We start from the raw sequence: 19,997 nt of genomic DNA on the forward strand, positions 1-19,997 counted from the left end.
ATGTGTTAATGGTATAGAAACTGAAGAAGACTGAAGTCCAAGCTGCTTCTCCTGCTCACTGTTAGACTGGACCTGGAGATGTGGAGTGTGATTTCTGCGCAGGGAGAAAACTCAAAGCCGTCAAGTCCTGTCTGATCTGTGCAGCTTCTTACTGTGACGTTGATCTGAAACCTCATCTTGAAATTTCTTCTATGAAAAAACACACATTCACTGAAGACTCTGGAATTCTACCAGAGAAGATCTGTTTTGAACATGACAAGCTGAGATTTACTGCTGTACTGATCAAACCTGCTTATGTCTGTACGATGGATAAACACAAAGGACATGACACTGTCATCCAGGTGTTTATCAGTTCTATGAATTGAACTTAAATTTCATTCAGAAGGATATTGTTGAAGCTTATTGCATTATATCTGTTCTGTTTAACAGAGAGTTAAATTTATCCCCAGTGATAGTTGTAATCTGGTCAGAGAAGAAAGTGAACATTCCAGTGATGAGGAAAAAAGGTGGAACACACACACACACACACACACACATACACACACACACACACACACACACACACACATACACAGTCAGATTCAGAATTTTACTTTTGTCCCTCAACTGTAAGCAGCTCAAGGCTATTTCTAGCTAGTAACCAAAGTGAAATTCCTCAGCACTGTGCTGCCAGGTGATTAGACATTCTGCTGTAGAAAATAATAGAGATGAATGAACTTTAACAAGGGCTGAAAATATATATAAATATAACATTATTTCAAATGACTTTCCAGTGCATCAGTCAGTGAATATTAGTAAACTTGGTTTCTTAAACATTCTCAGAACTAGACACTGAGATTAGAAGACTGAGGAAAGGATCTGCTGAAGTGTCGTTTTCAGTAAAGCTGCACTATTTAAAGCTTTAATCACAGCGTACAAAAGCGACACCTGCTGGTGAGGAGGATGTCCTGCCTGCATCTTTTCAATAAATGATGCACCATAAATAAACCACTGATTTACAGCATGAACAGCTAAAATAATAATAATGATTAACTATTTGTGTATAAAAATAAATTATTCAGACAATTTAGTAACAGCATTGTTTTTGACTGTTTTAAATACAATGTGACTCGCTCATTAGTTACATTCATGTGAAATATAAATAGCAGAGCAGTTTCAGTATGAAAGGTTTGTTCCAGGACACTGCAGGACAGGATGGTCATGAGGAATCTGATAAACATTGTGATACACTCAGGATTCTAATGCTTCTTGTGTGAGAGACTGGAGAGGTAGGTGTTACACTCTGGACTGTTTTAGTGTGACACACTGCTAACTATCCTTTGGATTTGTGTGTGTGTGTGTGTGTGTGTAAAAATTTATATGTTTTTGTTTTGATGTGGATATTCATAGACAACACCACTGGCATAAAAAGTTTACACACCCCCTGTTAAAATGCAGGTTTTTGAGATGTAAAAATGCAAATAAGTAAATCATGTCATAATTTTTCCATCTTTAATGTGAAATTACAACGTATAAAAATGATCAATGATAATCATCAATGTATGACACCAGAAAGACAGCATGTCCCTCAGCACATCATTTATTAAGCACAGGAACATCAAGGGGACACTAGAGAGCCCATAGGGCATGATGCAGTACTCATAGTGACCACTAGAGGTGCTGAAAGCGGTCATCCACTCATCACCCTTACGGATTCCTGTCAGGTTACAAGCACTGCGCTTTTCAGAGTTTTCAGAATATTTTAAAAATAATTTAAAGAAATCACATGGAATAAAGTGTTAAATTGTAATCATTAATCATTTTGCTGGAGGAGTCAGTAGGCAAAAAAGAGCAGAAAATTAAGACCCATACAGTATTTCATGAAATGAATCCTAATAGGTGTAGCAGCTACATGGTTATATATTTATCTACTGAAGGGAGATGAAATGGTTAACAGAGGAGTGTTCATAACTTCTCTGTGCTTGTCCTCCTCCTCCTCCTCCATCTCTCTCTCTCTCTCTCTCTCTCTCACACACAGACACACAGAACCAGGAAGTTTCAGAGAAAACGAAACTGATCTCTCTCTCTCCGTGTGTGAGTTTAGGAAAATGGCTGAAGCCAATATTTCAGTAGATCAGGATCAGTTCAGCTGTCCAGTGTGTCTGGATCTCCTGAAGGATCCGGTGACTATCCCCTGTGGTCACAGTTTCTGTAAGGTGTGTATTAATGGCTGCTGGGATCAGGAGGATCAGAAGGCCATCTACAGCTGTCCTCAGTGCAGAGACACTTTCACTCCAAGGCCTGTTCTATGCAGAAACAACATGCTGGCTGAAGTGGTGGAGAAACTGAAGAAGATTGAAGTCCAAGCTGCTTCTCCTGCTCACTGTTACACTGGACCTGGAGATGTGGAGTGTGATTTCTGCACCGGGAGAAAACACAAAGCCGTCAAGTCCTGTCTGATCTGTGTGGCTTCGCTTTGTGAAACTCATCTGAAACCTCATTTAGAAATTCCTGCTTTGAAAAAACACACATTAACTGAAGCCTCTGGAAATCTACAAGAGAAGATCTGCTCTGAACATGATGAAGTGTTGAAGATCTACTGTCGTACTGACCAAAGGTGTATTTGCTCTTTGTGCATGTTGGATAAACATAAAGGCCATGACGCTGTATCAGTTGCAGCAGGAAGAGCTGAGAAACAGGTGAGGACTCATCCCAATGATATTTCTCATTTAGATTTAGCAGCTTTGGTCAGTTACAAGATTGAACTTGTGATTGAAGATTTAAGTAAAGCGAATGTATTAAGTAAACGTATCTTTGCTATCTGTTCATCATAATCAGATCAGATGAGTGAACCTTCACTCGGCCAAGATCCATTTAATAACTTAAACAAGATACGAAACAGGAGTGAACTTCAACTCTTTACCTGTCTGATATAAAAAGTCTACACTCCTTTGTTAAAATGGTAGGTTTCTGTGATGTAAAAAAAATTAAACTAAGACAAATCCTTACAGAAACTTTTGAACCTTTATTGTGAAATTGCGAGCTATATATTAAAGTGAAAAACAAAAAAAAAGAATTCATGGGGGAAAGGATCAATCGATAAATGTACAATAAACTGGTGTATAAGTGTGCACATCCCTAAACTAATACTCAGTCCAAGCACCAATCTTTTATATTTTTGGGTTAAAAATCGATCAGTTTAGCACGTCTTGAATTATCAGTTCTTCCCTCCAAAAGCATGTTAACACTGAACCTTTCCAAAACCTTGATCTTGTTTTAGTGAAGACATTCCTGGGAACTTATTGTCATGCGGGAAGGTGAAATTCCTCTTCATCTTAAGTGTTTTAGCAGAAGCCTTAAGGTTTTGCACCACAATTGACTAGTATCTGGAGCTATTCATTATTCCCTCCACCCTGATTAAAGCCCCAGTTCCAGCTGAAGTAAAGCTGAAAGCTTGATGCTGCCACCTCCATGCTTCACTGTGGGGATGGTGTTCTTTTAATGATCTGCTGTGGTTTTATGGAAAAAACATTCAACTTTGGTTTCATCAGACCACAAAACATGGTTTAGGGAGATTGGATGGACATTAGCTAGACTTGGCAGCCTCCCTGTCCAGTTTTCTCCTGGTCTTCTCATTAATTTTAGGGGGATGTCCTGTTCTTAGTAATCTCACTGTTGTGCCATATTTTCTCCAGGTGTTGATTATTGTCTTTACAGTGTTCCATGGTATATTCAATGTCCTGTATGTATTTTGTAATCCTCTCCTAATTGATATTTTTCTACAGTGAGATCCTGTACTGCTTTCTGGCTTTTCCAGTCAGATGTTCCCATAAAGATATCAGAAAAATCCTACAGGAACAGCTGGACGTGATTTGTGTTTAATCTCACTTTAATTGATAGAAGAAATACATTGATTAGTGTTTAACAGGAGTTTAAATGTGATTGGTTGATTCTGAACACTGCCACATTCCTAATTGTAAAATGGAGTGCACAATTATGTAACCAGGTTTTTATTTTTTTTCTGCTAAAATGATTCTAGTTTGTTTCCACTTTAATATATTGGTTACAATTTCACATAAAATTTAGAAAAGACTCTGACAGGATTTATCTCAGTTTAATTCTTTTTTTTTTACACAAAAACCTGCCATTTTAACAGGGGTGTAGACTTTTTATATCCACTGTATAACCTTATGGATATAACTGATGTGTCCTCAGAGTGAGTTAAAGGAGGAGCAGATGAAATTCCAGCAGAGAATCCAGGAGAAGCAGAAGAAGGTGCAGGAGCTGAAACAGACTGTGAACACTATAAAGGTGAGCAGTGAGCAGAGACAGAGCTGCTCCTAGAAACACACACAACATGGACAACCAGTCATTTAGAGTCCCAGTAAGAGAGGGAATGATAGATGAGATTTATATCTTCTGTGTGTGTGTGTGTGTGTGTGTGTGTGTGTGTGTGTGTGTCCTAACAGCTCAGTGCACAGACAGCAGTAGATGACAGTGAGATGATCTTTACTGAGATGATCAGCTCCATGGAGAAAAAGCGCTCGGAGGTGACGGAGCTGATCAGAGCTCAGGAGAAGGCTGAACTGAGTCGAGCTGAACGACTCCTGGAGCAACTGGAGCAGGAGATTGCTGATCTTCAGAGGAGAGTCACTGAGCTGGAGCAGCTTTCACACACACACGATCACATCCATTTCCTCCAGGTAACACTCACTGTCTGATCTACAGAGCCAGCTGTTCCTCACACACTCTCTAAAACTGGGGTTCTCAAACTTTTCAGCCCACGACCCCCTAAAATAACAGTGCCAGTGACTCACAACCCCCACTATCCTCGGAGATGGTTAAAATATACAAACGTTGTGCGCAATGGCACACACGCACCAATTATCCTATCCAAACACGAGACAACACTAAAGAGCACAACAGTCTAACAACCATATCATTTTTATTTGTAATATTTTTGTAATTTACTCGTTAAATTTCAACATTTAACCTCACCGTCTGTACACTCACTCCAAGACAGTCCATCTTCTTTCAGTTTGTTGTCAAGTTTTGAGAAATAGTCCTCGCCTGTGCATGTTCCCTCCAGCGGGGTGCGAAACAGAATGTCCTTGTTAAGTCTTCCGGTTAAAATCTGATGAATACAAGCAGCTGGGCAGAGTTTGATACATCTGTGGATTCATCTAACTGTAAAGCGTATTTCTCTTTCTTCACTCTCTCCACCAGCTGACACTTTATGTCCTGGGCCATGTCGGAGATACACAGGGAGACAGTGGCACCCGTTAGACAGCGGCACCAATTCTAGCTCGCGGGCCAGTTTATGTCCATGCATAGTCTGACTTATATCTATATGCCACCTCATATGATACGTGTTGAGCTTTGGTGGGGATTGGTGTTTGTTTAATTAGGACTTTCTTTTGGCCTTGTAACTCTCACTCCTTTTGCCTGAAAAAACTACTACTGGTTTAGCAGCAAGAGAGGGGGGCTTGGTTTTCAAGTGTGGTAGCATTTTTACAGGCTTTAGGCTTTCATGTGCAAGCACCTCAGTGCACTATACACTGGGGATGTTGTACTTCGTTGACGATGATGCATGTGAATCCATACTAAATTCTAAATAAATACTAAATAAATTCCTCTCGATACTTTCGACACTTAGAGTAAGGCTGACCCAACTGCTTATGGATGTCCTCTTCATGCACACGCCGGTCTCTTTCCGTACCTGAGGTCGATGGCCTTTCTGACGGTGGTGCTTCTCCGCTGGCCTCTCTGTGTTGTCTTTGGTCGATATTAACCAGCATTTCATTTTAACAAAAATCTCCTAAACCTAAAAAAGATGGTGCTGTAAATTGATCTGAAATTAAGATGGTGCTGTAAAGTGATCTGCTGCAACTGACACTATTGCTGTGCCATTAACCTGTCGTAATCACCTCAGGGGTCGCGATTGAACGGAAAAAAAATCGAAAGGCTAATGGCTATTTTTATTTGCATGTTTGTTTTTTTTAAATGTTACTATTAACTACAATTTTTGTATCTTTTGTTAGTTATGGATAAAATATGCTATTTCTAATAGTTTAAAAAGGTTTTTTGATTTCTGGAAATCATCTCACGACCCCCCCTCACTGTCTTGCAACCCCCCCAAGGGGTCGCAACCCCCACTTGCAACCACTGGGAACCACTGCTCTAAAACACCTCTCATTAAAGCAGTAATAAATGTCCCTGTCTGACATCACAAGTGTGTCTTTCATTTCATTTGTTCTCTGTAGGCTTTAGCTTCTGGATGTTGGTATCCTCCATTAAATAGACCAGAGTTTGACATGTCCAGCATCACTGTCCCTCAGCATCTGTCATTTGATGGAGTGAGGAATTCTCTCTCAGATCTGAAGAAGAGACTGGAGGAATTCTGTGAGGAGGAATTCAACAAAATCCCTCCACATGGTAAGAGGAGCTGCTCCTGCTGGAGAAACACAATGATGGACGTCTTTACTCACTCTGTGAAGTGTTATTTCTTAGCCATGCTCCTGCTTACTTTTCTGCAGCCAGTTTGCTCACCTGACACTTTGAAGTAAAATACTGATTTCAAATGAATAAACTGACTGTATCACTTTCAACTGTTTCCATCTTTTACACAACCTGATGATGCTTTTTGTCTTCATTTCCATTTTTCTCTCCACAGCTGCAGCAGTTCAGATCATTTCACCACCAGAGCCACAGAGCAGAGAAGAGTTTCTGAAATGTACGTCTCACACACACACACACACACACATATACACACACACAGACACACACACACACACACAAGCACACAGACACACACACACACACACAAACAAGCAGAGTAAATTTCACACACACACTCAAACACACACAGACACACGGAGACACATACACACACACACACACACACAAACAATTAGAAGTGTAAATATCACACACACACAAACACACACACACACACAAACAAGATGTGTTAATTACACACACACACAATAAAAATTAAAAAAACTTTTTCTCTTTTATTTTAGATTTCTGTTATCTGACTCTGGATCCCAACACGACACATCCTAACCTCATTCTGTCTGAGAAGAACAGAGTGGTGAGAGTCAATGAGAGAGAGCAGCAGTACTCTGATCATCCAGAGAGATTTGACTACTACAGACAGGTGTTGTGTAAGGAGAGTGTGTGTGGACGCTGTTACTGGGAGGTGGAGTGGAGAGGTGTTGATGTGTTCATATCAGTCTCATATAAAGACATCAGCAGGAAAGGACTGGGTGATGAGTGTGGGTTTGGACGCAACAATCAGTCCTGGCCTCTGCAATGTTCTTCTTTTTCTTCTTCTCTCTCTTTCTATCACAACAACATTGAGACTGATCTCAGAGTTCCATCACCGTCCAGAATAGGAGTTTATGTGGATCAAAGTGCAGGAACTCTGTCCTTCTACAGCGTCTCTGACACCATGAAGCTCCTCCACAGAGTCCACACCACATTCACTCAGCCTCTATATGCTGGGTTCTTCATTGGTTTACTATCATACGTGAGGTTGTGTGATCCAGAATAAGATGTATCTGGTGTTTTGTGGTCAGTAACAAGTAGAAATTGTATCACAAATGATCTTATCGAAAAGTGTTTAATTTCAACAAGATTCCACATTATAGAGAGATCGTTCCTGAGCACCAAAGCACTAAAATGTAAATCTAAAACACACACACAGAATATTCATTCTTTGTAATGTGGTAATCATTTTATTATCCACAGACACTTACAGAAGTGAGGTTTATAGGTTTTTAACAATTAAGAACCTTATTTTAATGAAACATTTATAAAGTTTATAATATCCTGGTTGTGTAAGTATGTACAGCTTTATATTTGGGGGTGTGTCTGTGTTCAGAATAAACCAATCACATTCAATCTCATGTACAAAAGTAATTATCATCAGCTGCATCAATGAAATGATTCTGATTAACTCCAAATAAAGAAGCTTCTGTGGGATTTTCTTCAAATCTTCTTGTCCAGGAGGCTGAAGTGGAGGTTTGTCGAGTGTGAACCATCTGTAGCGATGCTGATGGCTCTTCTAGTGAGGCGGGTGTGGAAGATATCCACAAGGGAGGGCAGAGAGACACCAATGATCTTGCTGGCATCACATGATATGAGGTGGGACTTGTGCTTTCCTCAGTTTGTGAAGGAAGTAGAGGCGTGACTGAGATTTCTTGGCCTGCAATGTGGTATTCGTCATCCAGGAGAGGTCCTCAGAGATATGCACCCCTAGGAACCTGGTGCTGTTCACCCTCCTCATTTGGCACCATTGATGGTTAGTGGGGGGTGCAGTGGAGGTCCTCTTCTGAAATCGATGACAATTCCTTTGGTCTTCCCCACGTTGAGGAAGAGATTGTAGTCATTACACCACTTGACCAGTCAGCTCACCTTGTTCCTGTAGTTGGCCTTGTTGTTGTTTTTGATAAGGCCCACTACAGTTGTGTTGTCTGGAAACTTGATAATGTGGTTGGTACTGTAACTGGGTACACAATCATGGGTCAGCAGGGTGAAGAGCAGGGGGCTGTGTGCACACCCTTCTGGTCATCCTGTGCTTAGTGTGACAGTCTTAGATGTTTTTTCGCTGACCCGTACATTTTGTGGTCTCCCTGATAAGAAATCTAGCACCCAGTTACAGACAGGTGAGTTGAGTTCCAGGTGTCTAAGTTTGTTTATTAGCTGCTGGGGGATGATCATGTTAAAGGCTGAGCTAAAATCCAGGAAAAGCATTCGCGCATAGGAGTCTTTGGAGTCCAGGTATGTAAGGGCTGGATGGAGAGTGGCTGAAATGACATGTTCCGTGGACCTCTTAGTTCTGTATACAAACTGGAACGGACTGTGCGAGGGAGGAAAAATGGATTTTATCTATTGCGTGGCCACTTGCTCAAAGCACGGTAGTCATTGTGGCTGTATGGGTGCGGCTTTTTTGGGACTGGAATTATTGTGGTGGCCTTGAAACACTTGGGGACGACTGCTTGACTCAGCGAGATGTTAAAGATGTCAGTTAGTATATCCTTGAGTTCTTCAGCACAGTTCTTTAGAACCTGACCAGGATCCTGAACCACAAGTGGTTTACAAGAGAACTTCAGGACATGGACCATGTGAAACAAGTGGAATAAAACTGATCCAATGACACACAGCTGAAAGTGTGTAAATAGTCTAGAGCTCAGCATGCATACTGAATCACTACTGACTTCTGGAAAACATATGACTTTACTGATAGAATGATAAAAAATACATGAAGAAAAAGTCTCAGATTGTGACGCTTCGCGCCGGATAGCCGAGGGGAAAAAAAGAGCTCAAAGACAAAAATAGCGTTCAGCGCAAAACCTTTATGATCGGCCTCTTTCAGCATCACAAAATTATAATACAAAACAAAGTAAAAGTAAAGAAAAGGGTAAAAGACTAGAGCATTTTGGGGGGGAGCAGCACACCTGAGCTCCTACCCTGTTCTCTCCCCCTCACACACACACCTCCACAGCACACACACTGGGGGGGATGGGCAGCAACTCTTAAAGGGCAACATACATACATAATGTGGTATATAACACAGTAGTGGCCGTTACAGACTACCCCCTACAGAGAAAAGGCTGTCCCCAGCTGTACACAACATAAGGACAACATCTGTAAGTTCAACTCCATACATGGAAACATTGAATTACAAAAACCCGTTCTGTCATACACACAAGGGCATATACTAACGCACACATCAGTGAAAAACCACACATTACTTTGTATGCTGATGAAACAAAAGAAATACAGAACACAAAAATTCTTGTACCTTACAAGGGTGTGCAACGAACATTTTCTGCCAACACACGAACATTAGTAACAACTCAGAAATAACAGCAATGTACAATGAAACCTAGGCAAGCATATACACTCATAACACCCTAGACTCTTAAGTCACAATAACCTCTACCACTTAAAGTCAAGTCTGCCGGTATAGTAGTCATTAGTCCATTTCTTTTGTGACCAACCCGTGGTAACTCTCGGAGCATGTCTAGGTCTGAGGTCATAGTGATGATTTTGTCTAGCGTTATCAAAGGCATGGTCATGAAGATCATGTGTAGAAGTGTCAAAGTCAACAACAGGGGCAAAATTACTTCTGTCACCTATGGACACATTGTAAATAATGTCAGTCAAAGAATCCCAATCAACATTTGATGCATCAGGCAAACAAGAGTTTACACTTTGAGATGGAAACACACTTTCATCAAGTTCTTCATCAAGTATGTCAGTCATGTAAAAGCCCATCTGGCCCATGTACCATACTCTCAGGTCTGGAATGGAAAGGTTGCATGTTTACAACATGAAAAACACCTGCATCTTCCCCCGTATCCATTTTTTTTTAGCCACATCAGACAAAACCTGAACAACACAGTAAGGACCAGAGTAAAGTGATGCCAACTCAGCTGTGAAATTCGCAAAAGCGTCAGACTTTGGGTGTGTTTTTACTCTGACAAGATCACCAATTGAATAATAAACACAACGTCTTTTCTTATCGTAGTGTTTCTTTCTCTTTGCATGATTAAACTCCAAGCTCGCTTTCGCATGTTCATGAGCTTCCTGTAATGAAGACTGCAACTGTTCCAGGTAAGGAATGTCAATTTCAAGCTCTTCACCTCCAGTGGGTTGAGTCACCAAGTCTAAAGGAGTGTTCAACTCACGTCCGTACAACAACATTGACGGTGATTGTCCCGTATTCTCATGAGGAGCAGTACGTAAGGCAAAACAAATCTGGGGAATGTATCTGTCCCACAGGGTGTGTTTGTCATCAATATATGCTCTAATTGCCGTTTTCAACGTTCTGTTCACCCGTTCCGTCGCATTCGTCTGCGGGTGATACGCAGTAGTCAGACGGTGTTCAGTTCCCAGGAAGGTAAGTAGTTTTTCAAACAGGTCACTCACAAAGGGGGAACCGCTGTCCGAAATAAGGTAAGTTGGTGCTCTGTGACGTGAGAACACTTCACTCAACAGTCTACTCACTGCCACTTGTGCTGTTGCTTCTCTCACTGCCACAATCTCTACCCATTTCAAAAAATAGTCTACAAAGACCAAGATGTAAGCATTTCCATTGGATGTACGAGGTAAAGGGCCAACAAAGTCAACTCCGACGTACTCCCAAGGCTTTTGAGGACGGATTGGGACCATAAGACCAGCTGGCTTATGCTGACTCAGCTTAGTCAATTGGCAGACTTTACAAGAAGACACATACATTTTCATTTCTGATGATATTTTAGGCCAGAAAAATCAGTGTTTCAGACGTGCCAAGGTCTTCGTCATTCCAAGATGACCAGCGGTTGGATGATCATGGAAGTATTGCAGTACAGTGTTTTTAAGAGATGCAGGAACATACAGCTTTAAACATTTCAGAGGATGGATACTACATGCAGATGTAGGATCATTAAAATACAGTAGCCCATCATGAATTGAAAATTGAGAACATTCTTTTGCCTTTTCACTTGACCGGGGTGCCGTTTCCATCATTCGTAGATGATCACCAATGATAGGGTCATCAAGTTGCAGTTGTTTCACTAGAGATCGGTCAGGAAGAGGTAAGGTTGTCGATGAGCGAAGTTCAAGTCCACCGATTATAGCATACTCAGGTAGTATGTCCATGGGAGACTCATCACTCTGCAGAGGATTCCTTGACAGTGCGTCAGGTACCTTGTTACGCGTACCAGGCTTATGGACAACGTCAAAGTCTTGAAGACGAAGCGACCATCGAGCAAGTCTACCAGTAGGATTTGGACGTGACATCAGCCATTTCAATCCACTGTGGTCGGTAAAAATTGTGACGTGTAGACCTTCAACATACGGTCGGAAGTGTTCAAGTGCCCAAATGACTGCTAGACACTCTTCTTCAGGAGTGGAATAGGGTTTTTCCGATTTATGTAGGGCTCTACTTGCAAATGCCACCGCAACTTCTCTACCTTGCACATCTTTCTGCATTAATGCGGCCCCAAGACCAACGTCACATGCATCAGCATGAAGAAAGAAAGGTAAGGTGAAGTCAGCAAAACTCAATACAGGCTCTGTTGTCAATTTTTGCTTCAGAAGCTCAAATGACTCTTGACATGCACTGTCCCAGACAAAAGGGTTATCTTTTTTTGTGAGTGTGAACAAAGGCTCAGCATGCATAATCCTGTATGAATCTTCTGTAATACCCTCAAAATGATCAAAATGATCAGAAAAGTTTTCAAGCACTTCTGTCATTTGTTCCCTTTCTGTAGAACTTAAGCAAGCTTCATCCATTTTTTGAGAAAGCACAGAAGATGGGACATCCATGAGGAACAGACTACTTCCTGAATCATTTATGTCGCTGCCCTCCATTACATCAGCAATCAAGGGATTGTTCCCAACAACAACCGTTCTTGAAGGAATGTGAATAATGACTGAAGCACGCTGCATGAAATCCATACCAAGGACCAAGATAGATGGCAGATGTGTAACAACAGCAAAACGCTGATAGAAGCGCTCTCCCATGAATCCAAAATTCAACCAGGTAATGCCAACAGGATCACAAGTACTACCATCAGCCAGTAAAATTGGTGAAGTAGTCCATGGTTTAATGTTAGCATTTAATTTAGGGTGACTTTGAACAATATCAGCTTGAATAGCCGAAAGAGATGCACCAGTGTCTAAAGTAGCATTGAACACTTGGCCATTAAGATTAATTTTCACTCTGAATGGAGTGTTCCAAAAAGAAGGAGACGCAGTATCTTCAACATGACTCAGAACATGTAAAAGGGATTCATCTTTATCAGAAAGGAGAGGCGAAGTCATTTCTTGGAGAGAGGATTGCCTCTGCGAATCGTCTTCCCTCCTCTGGAGTTTCCCGAGTGCCTGCCAGAGGAGTTTCCATCACTTGCGGCACCTTGTTCAGGTAAGTTTAAACTTCCAGAAAGAGTAGTTGTTGTCTGACCATCCATAGGTTCAACATATTGTGAGTCTGTCTCAAAAAATGAATTACATTTTGGACAAGTGCGTAAAGTGAAGCCAGGAAGTAAGCATTTGAAGCAGTGAATTTCCCTGTTCATCTTTGTTTTGTCTTTTACTGTGGCAGGAAGACATGCACCTGAGCCCAAACAGCATGAAGCTCATGAGCTCTAAGAAGGAGATCCATTCCAGAGGAAACGGATGTACCATAGAGAGAAATTCTGTACTTTTTAAGTGAGTGCTTACAAATTAAGTCTACTTGCTCACATTCAGGTGGCGGAGTTTTCAATTTTTTGAACTCACTTAACATGTGAGCCACAAAAGTAGGGAAAGGCTCGTCAGGAGTTTGAAATTGGTCCAAGATACCTCTCATGATCTGTTCTTGGTTATCAGATGGAAGAAAAACCGTTTGGAATAACTCACAGAATCGTGTCCATGAAGTAACATGTGAACTGAGAACAGAAAACCACGTCTTTGGTTCCTTCCCCAAAAACTGAGGTAGGTCCAAGAGAACTTGTGCGTCATTTAAGTCAAGCGAAGTTCTGTACACATTGACAGACTGTAACCAATCTTCAGGATGTACACGTACATCACCCGTAAACACAGGTGGCTCCAGTCTTGACTGATGCCAGAATTCTACTGGTATTGGTCACATCAGAAGAGTTCAATTGTGGAGAGAAAGTCACATTCGTTGGGCAAGCATCAACAGTATTCATACCTTGATATGGCACACGGTCCGAAGGAATGTGTGGCGTGGAGCTGGCCATTGGAGATAACTGTGCTCTTTGCCCCGCCATTGCGTCAACATCACGAGGTCCAAGACGTCTCAATACTTTCTGCTGCAACTCAAGAGAATCACTTAGACATTTTTGTAAAACTGACACTTCAGCTGTCAGGACTTCAACTTGAGCACACCTGAGCTCCTACCCTGTTCTCTCCCCCTCACACACACACACCTCCACAGCGCACACACTGGGGGGGATGGGCAGCAACTCTTAAAGGGCAACATACATACATAATGTGATATATAACATAGTAGTGGCCGTTACAACATGATGAAATACTGCTTCTGCATCCACTTTAATGTCCTGCTGTACATTTCTTTATTTTACACACACTTTCTGATGACTCGGAGATTCGGACAAAACACTCACAAGCATATAAACAAACAAACAAACAAACAAACAAACAAACAAATAAATAAATAAATAAATAAATAAATAAATAAATAAAACATCTTTTTTTACAATAAAAATATTTGAAATGAAACACTCTCTCTGTAATGATTACATTTTATTTGTCCTTTATCTGGCTGCTCTACACACTCTTTTGTCTTTTTTTTTATGGTAAATGTTTTACAAATGGAAATGAGCAGGACCTTCAGGGAAAAAGAAAATAAACAATCCAGACATGACATATCACACCTCCGGATATCACTGCAGAACCAAGGTGAACTTTTTTTTTCTTACAGAGCTCCATTCTGCTTTATTTATTTATTTATTTATTTATTTATTTATTTATTTATTTATTTATTTATTTATTTATTTATAGTTTATTATCTCGGTGCCAGTGTGAAGACATGTAATTTCTATTTTATTGTCATGTCATTTTTATTTTATTATTTACCTATTTTATTTTTATTTCTATTTTTATTGTCATGTCATTTTTTTTTTTTTTTACAGAACTCCATTCTGCTTTGTTTGTTTATTTATTTATTTATTTATTTATTTATTTATTTATTTATTTATTTATAGTTTATCTCAGTGCCAGTGTGAAGACATGTCATTTCTATTTTATTGTCATTTTTATTTTATTATTTACCTATTTTATTTTTATTTCTATTTTTATTGTCATGTCATTTTTATTTATTTTTCTTACAGAGCTCCATTCTACTTCATTTATTTATTTATTTATAGTTTATTATCTCGGTGCCAGTGTGAAGACATGTCATTTTTATTTTACACAGAAAACAAATAGCATGAAGAGGAGACTTTTCTTTCTTTTTTTTTTCTTCTTTCTTTCATATTTTTCATTAATTCATATTGTTAATGATATTTCTTCTTCTTCTTCTTCTTCTTCTTCTTCTTCTTCTTCTTCTTCTTCTTCTTCTTCTTCTTCTTCTTCTTGTTTGGACGTCATTAAGCGTTTTTCTCAATTCCGCCATCAGTGTGATGTCGCCACCTTGCTGCCTCACTCTGTAGGAATTTCCGGTGACGTCAGCACATCTGGACTCCATTAGAAGTTGCAGCTGTTTTGGAGAGAAACAACAACAGAAAAAGAAAGGTGACGCGTTTCTTTCTCTCTCTATCTCTCTTTCTCTCTCTCTCTCTCTCTCTCTCTCTCTCTGTCTCTCTCCCCACCACCATCCACTACAGACACAGTGGAGTCCTGAACCTGCACCGTTGCCCCTTTTTTCCTTTTCTACCACCCCCCTCCCACCTCCCCGGGAGCTGACCGTCTCCTGTCACCGTATCCCTCGCGGAACATCGCAGGCTTCTCACCATGGCCGCTCTCGGTGAGGGAACTCTGGCCTCCGCTTCCTCCTCCTCTGACTCGGAGACTGGCGGAGCATCGGCGCCCCTGTGAAAGAAGGGCTGAGCCTCGGTGGCGGAGCTCAGGTTGACTCAGCTGCCAAAACAATAATGCACAGAACCTAGAGAATGGAGAGAACGGAGAGTGCTCCAGCGGCAGGGGGGAAACGGCGCACTCTAACGGGCTCCTCTCTGGACCCGGTACCGGGAACAGCTCAAACCGGTACCACAGCACCCGTATCCACCGGAACCGGCTCCTTAAAGAAGCAAAAACGCCTTTCACAGTCTGAAGAAGATGTGATCTGGGTCATAGGACAACATCTGCACAGATTAGGGCTGAAGTAAGTGTTTATGTACCTTCAGGAGGAGTTTGTTTACTGTTTACTGATTCATCACCAATAATAAACAACAACACAGAGAGAGGAGAGTTTGACACAAACTTGGGGGATGGGGAGAAAAGAGAAACAGGGTCCATTTTGCACAACACACACACACACAAACACACACACACACTGCAGTGTTATTAATCTCTCCTTACAGAATTGTAGTTGGGTAAAAACAAGGAGATCATCATCATCATCACTCTCTGTTCATTCAGACCCATGACATCACTGTGGGAGATCCAGGCAAACGTGTGTGTGTGTGTGTGTGATCCTCATCAACAGAGCTGGAGCTCGAGCTGTTCGTTTTCTTTTCTTTTTTTCCCCCCCAGGATTGCGTAAATGAGAAGAGCAGGTTCTGCAGGTTAAAACCCCCGAACATACTCAGAAACACACCTGAGACTTTTTTTTTTAATATTGATCACAACATGGCTTCGGATCCTGTATTCACTCCTGCGGTTGTATATACTGGTTATGCTAACTGTTTTCCGGGTACACACCGAATCAAGGAGCGTTTTGCGAGAAAGAAAGCTGTTCTGAAATAAATCAGTAAAAACAGCAAAGTATAGACTAGACGCTTTCTTCTGGACAAGAGTATTGGGACCCAGGAAAAGGAGGAGGAAGAGGTGCCTCAGTGGCTGAGCTGCATTACAGTTACACATTGTGGAGTTTTGTGGGCGTGGCTAAAGGGAAACATGTACACAGCAGCGTAAGGAAAATCAGCAAGATGTTTGTCAACATTTAGGAAAGTTGTTGTTATTCATCTTCGTCATCATCACTGGAGCGCCTGGTCACTCTGGCTTGGGCCAAGTGAAACAGCTGCAGCTGAACACACAGGAGTCAGGACAGACTTCTGACCTCATTACACACAGCAGCCAATCAGGGCTCTGTATGAGCATCAACTTACACACACACACACACCGAGTGAACATGGTGTGCATAGATAAAGCAAAGATGTATAGTGACAAACCTCTTATTTAACAAACTGTGTGTGTGTGTGTGTGTGTGTGTGTGTGCAGTCAGACAGTGGATCTGTTGATGCAGGAGTCGGGCTGCAGGCTGGAACACCCCGCTGCTACCAAGTTCAGAAACCACATTATGGAGGGAGAGTGGGATAAGGTGTGTGTGAGTGTGTGTGTGTGTGTGTTTTCAGTGTATAATGTCCCATTAAGAGAAGGGATGATAGATGAGATTTATATCTTCTGTGTGTGTGTGTGTGTGTGTATGTGTGTGTCCTAACAGCTCAGTGCACAGACAGCAGTAGATGACAGTGAGAGGATCTTTACTGAGATGATCAGCTCCATGGAGAAAAAGCGCCCGGAGGTGACGGAGCTGATCCGAGCTCAGGAGAAGGCTGAACTGAGTCCAGCTGGACGACTCCTGGAGCAACTGGAGCAGGAGATTGCTGATCTTCAGAGGAGAGTCACTGAGCTGGAGCAGCTTTCACACACACACGATCACATCCATTTCCTCCAGGTAACACTCACTGTCTGATCTACAGAGCCAGCTGTTCCTCACACACTCTCTAAAACACCTCTCATTAAAGCAGCAATAAATGTCCCTGTCTGACATCACAAGTGTGTCTTTCATTTCATTTGTTCTCTGTAGGCTTTAGCTTCTGGATGTCAGTCTCCTCAATATCTTAGACCAGAGTTTGACATGTCCAGCATCACTGTTCAGGATCTGTCATTTGATGGAATGAAGAATTCTCTCTCAGACCTGAAGAAGAGACTGGAGGAATTCTGTGCGGAGGAATTCAACAAAATCCCTCCACATGGTAAGAGGAGCTGCTCCTGCTGGAGAAACACAATGATGGACGTCTTTACTCGCTCTGTGAAGTGTTATTTCTTAGCCATGCTCCTGCTTACTTTTCTGCAGCCAGTTTGCTCACCTGACACTTTGAAGTAAAATACTGATTTCAAATGAATAAACTGACTGTATCACTTTCAACTGTTTCCTGTCACATCCCAGCAGGAGTCTGCACTTCAAAGAGAACCCTCCTCTGATTTCTAATTAGTCACGTGACTTACTTCTGGTTCCCACAGACATTTAAACCACACGCACACCATGGTCTGACGCGAAGTATCATCCTCCCATGACATACCGAGCGTTCGTTACTGCCATTGTTGATTTGGTGTATGATTCTTGCCTGTTTCTGACCTCTGATCTTGCCTTACCTGTGCTAGCTATTTCATGTATCACCTTACCTTTTTTCTCGACTCCGCTTCTTGGTTTTGCGCTTTGGTTTTGTTTACCTCGGTCTGGTGTTTTTCTGGTTTTGACTCACGTTTGTTTTTTGACCACGTTCTGCCTATCATTGTTTCCAATAAACCGCTTATGGATTCCACACCTGATGCCTCCTGTGATTCATTACAGAATACTTTGCCTGATGAGAATCCAGTGGATTTGCACGCAACCATTGTTCACCAAGGCAACATTTTCACGACCTGAAAGCACTTTTCAAGACCTGGTCGCGGAGCTACAAGCCGCCAACGCTCAGTTGTAACAACAACAACCTTCACGCCTAGGTACAGGACTCTGCTTCCACTGTTTCTGACCCTCCCATTTCCACTCTGCACAGATTAAATCCCCAAATGGAGCTGCCAGAGAAATTCAATGGATCAGCTGATAGCTGCCGAGGTTTTGTTTGCCAGTGTGGGAATTTTTTCGTGCATCAGCCCAAACTGTACCGCAATGATTCTACCAAGTGCACGTTTATGCTTTCTCTTCTCACGGGAAGAGCACTGGACTGGGCATTGGCCATGTGGGATTCGGATCCACAGATAAAAACTTCTGCGGATTACTTCGCGGGGCAAATTCTCGAGGTCTTTGGGTATGCTGCGGGGGGCAAGGATATATCAGTCCAGCTAATGGAATTACGCCAGGGCACTGACTGCACAGCAGATTACGCTATCAAGTTTTGCACGCTAGCTGCTCAATCTGGTGGAACAATGCTGCTCTGTTGGCCGTATTTTGAGAGGGCTTAAATGCAGCACTAAAAGAATGGCATGCCGCGAAACCAACACCATGCTGTCACTCTATATCAGGATGGCCATTCATTTAGACAACCTGAGACGCCAACACCATGCTAATGCACCATCTCGTCTCCAGCCTCGCCGCTATGCCAAGTTTCAAGCCTCCACGGAGGACACCCCCGAACCTATGCAACTGGGACAAGCCCACGTGTCGGACAGAGAGCGCCAACACTGCACAGACATGCGGTTGTGCTATTACTGCTGCCAACCCGGCCACCAAGTGTACCGCTGTCCCAAGAAGCCATCGTCATCTCAGGTGGGATGAGTTAAACTGTCTTCCAAAGTCTCCTTGCCTGCCATGTTATATTATGCTGACCAATCCGTTTCCGTCTCAGCACTGATAGATTCCGGAGCAGCCGTCAACATCATTGACAGCAGTCTTGTAGAGGAACTACACCTCCCCACGAATCCATGCATACTTCCTCTGCAAGTGACGGCTATCAATAATCAGCCGATTGGGGAGGGATAACTTTACCACCAGACTAAATCTCTAGATCTTGAAATCAGACTGTTTCACCATGAGAAAGCTACATTGTTTGTTATCACATCTCCTGCGAACCCCATCGTTTTGGGCCTGCCCTGGCTTCAGCTGCATGAATCTCACATCTCCTGGAGGGAAGGGGATCTCACACACTGGTCTTGTCACTGCCAGCACCACTGCTTCACCCACGCCAAGCCTCGTTCCTGCCTCATCACTTCAGTGGAAAGTCCCGAACTCTGCCATGCTGTCAAGCTACCCAAGGACTATGAGAACCTGCCTAACGTGTTCAGCAAGGAGAAAGCTTCTCATCTTCCACCACATTGTCCTTGGGACTGCGCCATTGAGCTACTACCTAATGCAATGCCACCAAAGAGCCGTGTGTACCCTCTTTCACTGCCTGAGAACAAGGCCATGGATGAATACATTGAGGAGGCCCTAGCCTCTGGATTTATACGCCCGTCAACATGCCCTGCTGCAGTCGGTTTTTTCTTTGTAGAGAAGAAGGATGGGAGCCTTCGTCCTTGGATCAACTACAGAGACCTGAACGCTATCACCGTCCGCTATCCACACCCTCTACCTCTGGTGCCCGCAGCATTAGAACAACTCCAGGGAACCATGATCT

At 42.2% G+C, this 19,997-nt stretch overlaps 1 protein-coding gene across 1 annotated transcript; it reads left to right on the forward strand.

Annotated features, from left to right (window-relative positions):
• The first annotated feature begins 1,932 nt into the window (after positions 1–1,932).
• Positions 1,933–14,150, forward strand: LOC131354201 (E3 ubiquitin-protein ligase TRIM16-like). The gene is made up of 6 exons (XM_058391569.1): positions 1,933–2,678; positions 4,195–4,290; positions 4,449–4,682; positions 6,243–6,414; positions 6,653–6,712; positions 7,002–14,150. Exons 1-6 carry the CDS (start codon positions 2,088–2,090, stop codon positions 7,532–7,534), a joined length of 1,686 nt encoding a protein of 561 aa, XP_058247552.1. The 5' UTR covers positions 1,933–2,087; the 3' UTR covers positions 7,535–14,150.
• The last annotated feature ends 5,847 nt before the right edge of the window (positions 14,151–19,997 follow it).

Source organism: Hemibagrus wyckioides, linkage group LG06 (genome assembly GCF_019097595.1).
Source record: "Hemibagrus wyckioides isolate EC202008001 linkage group LG06, SWU_Hwy_1.0, whole genome shotgun sequence".
In the NCBI taxonomy this organism is placed as follows: Eukaryota; Metazoa; Chordata; class Actinopteri; order Siluriformes; family Bagridae; genus Hemibagrus; species Hemibagrus wyckioides.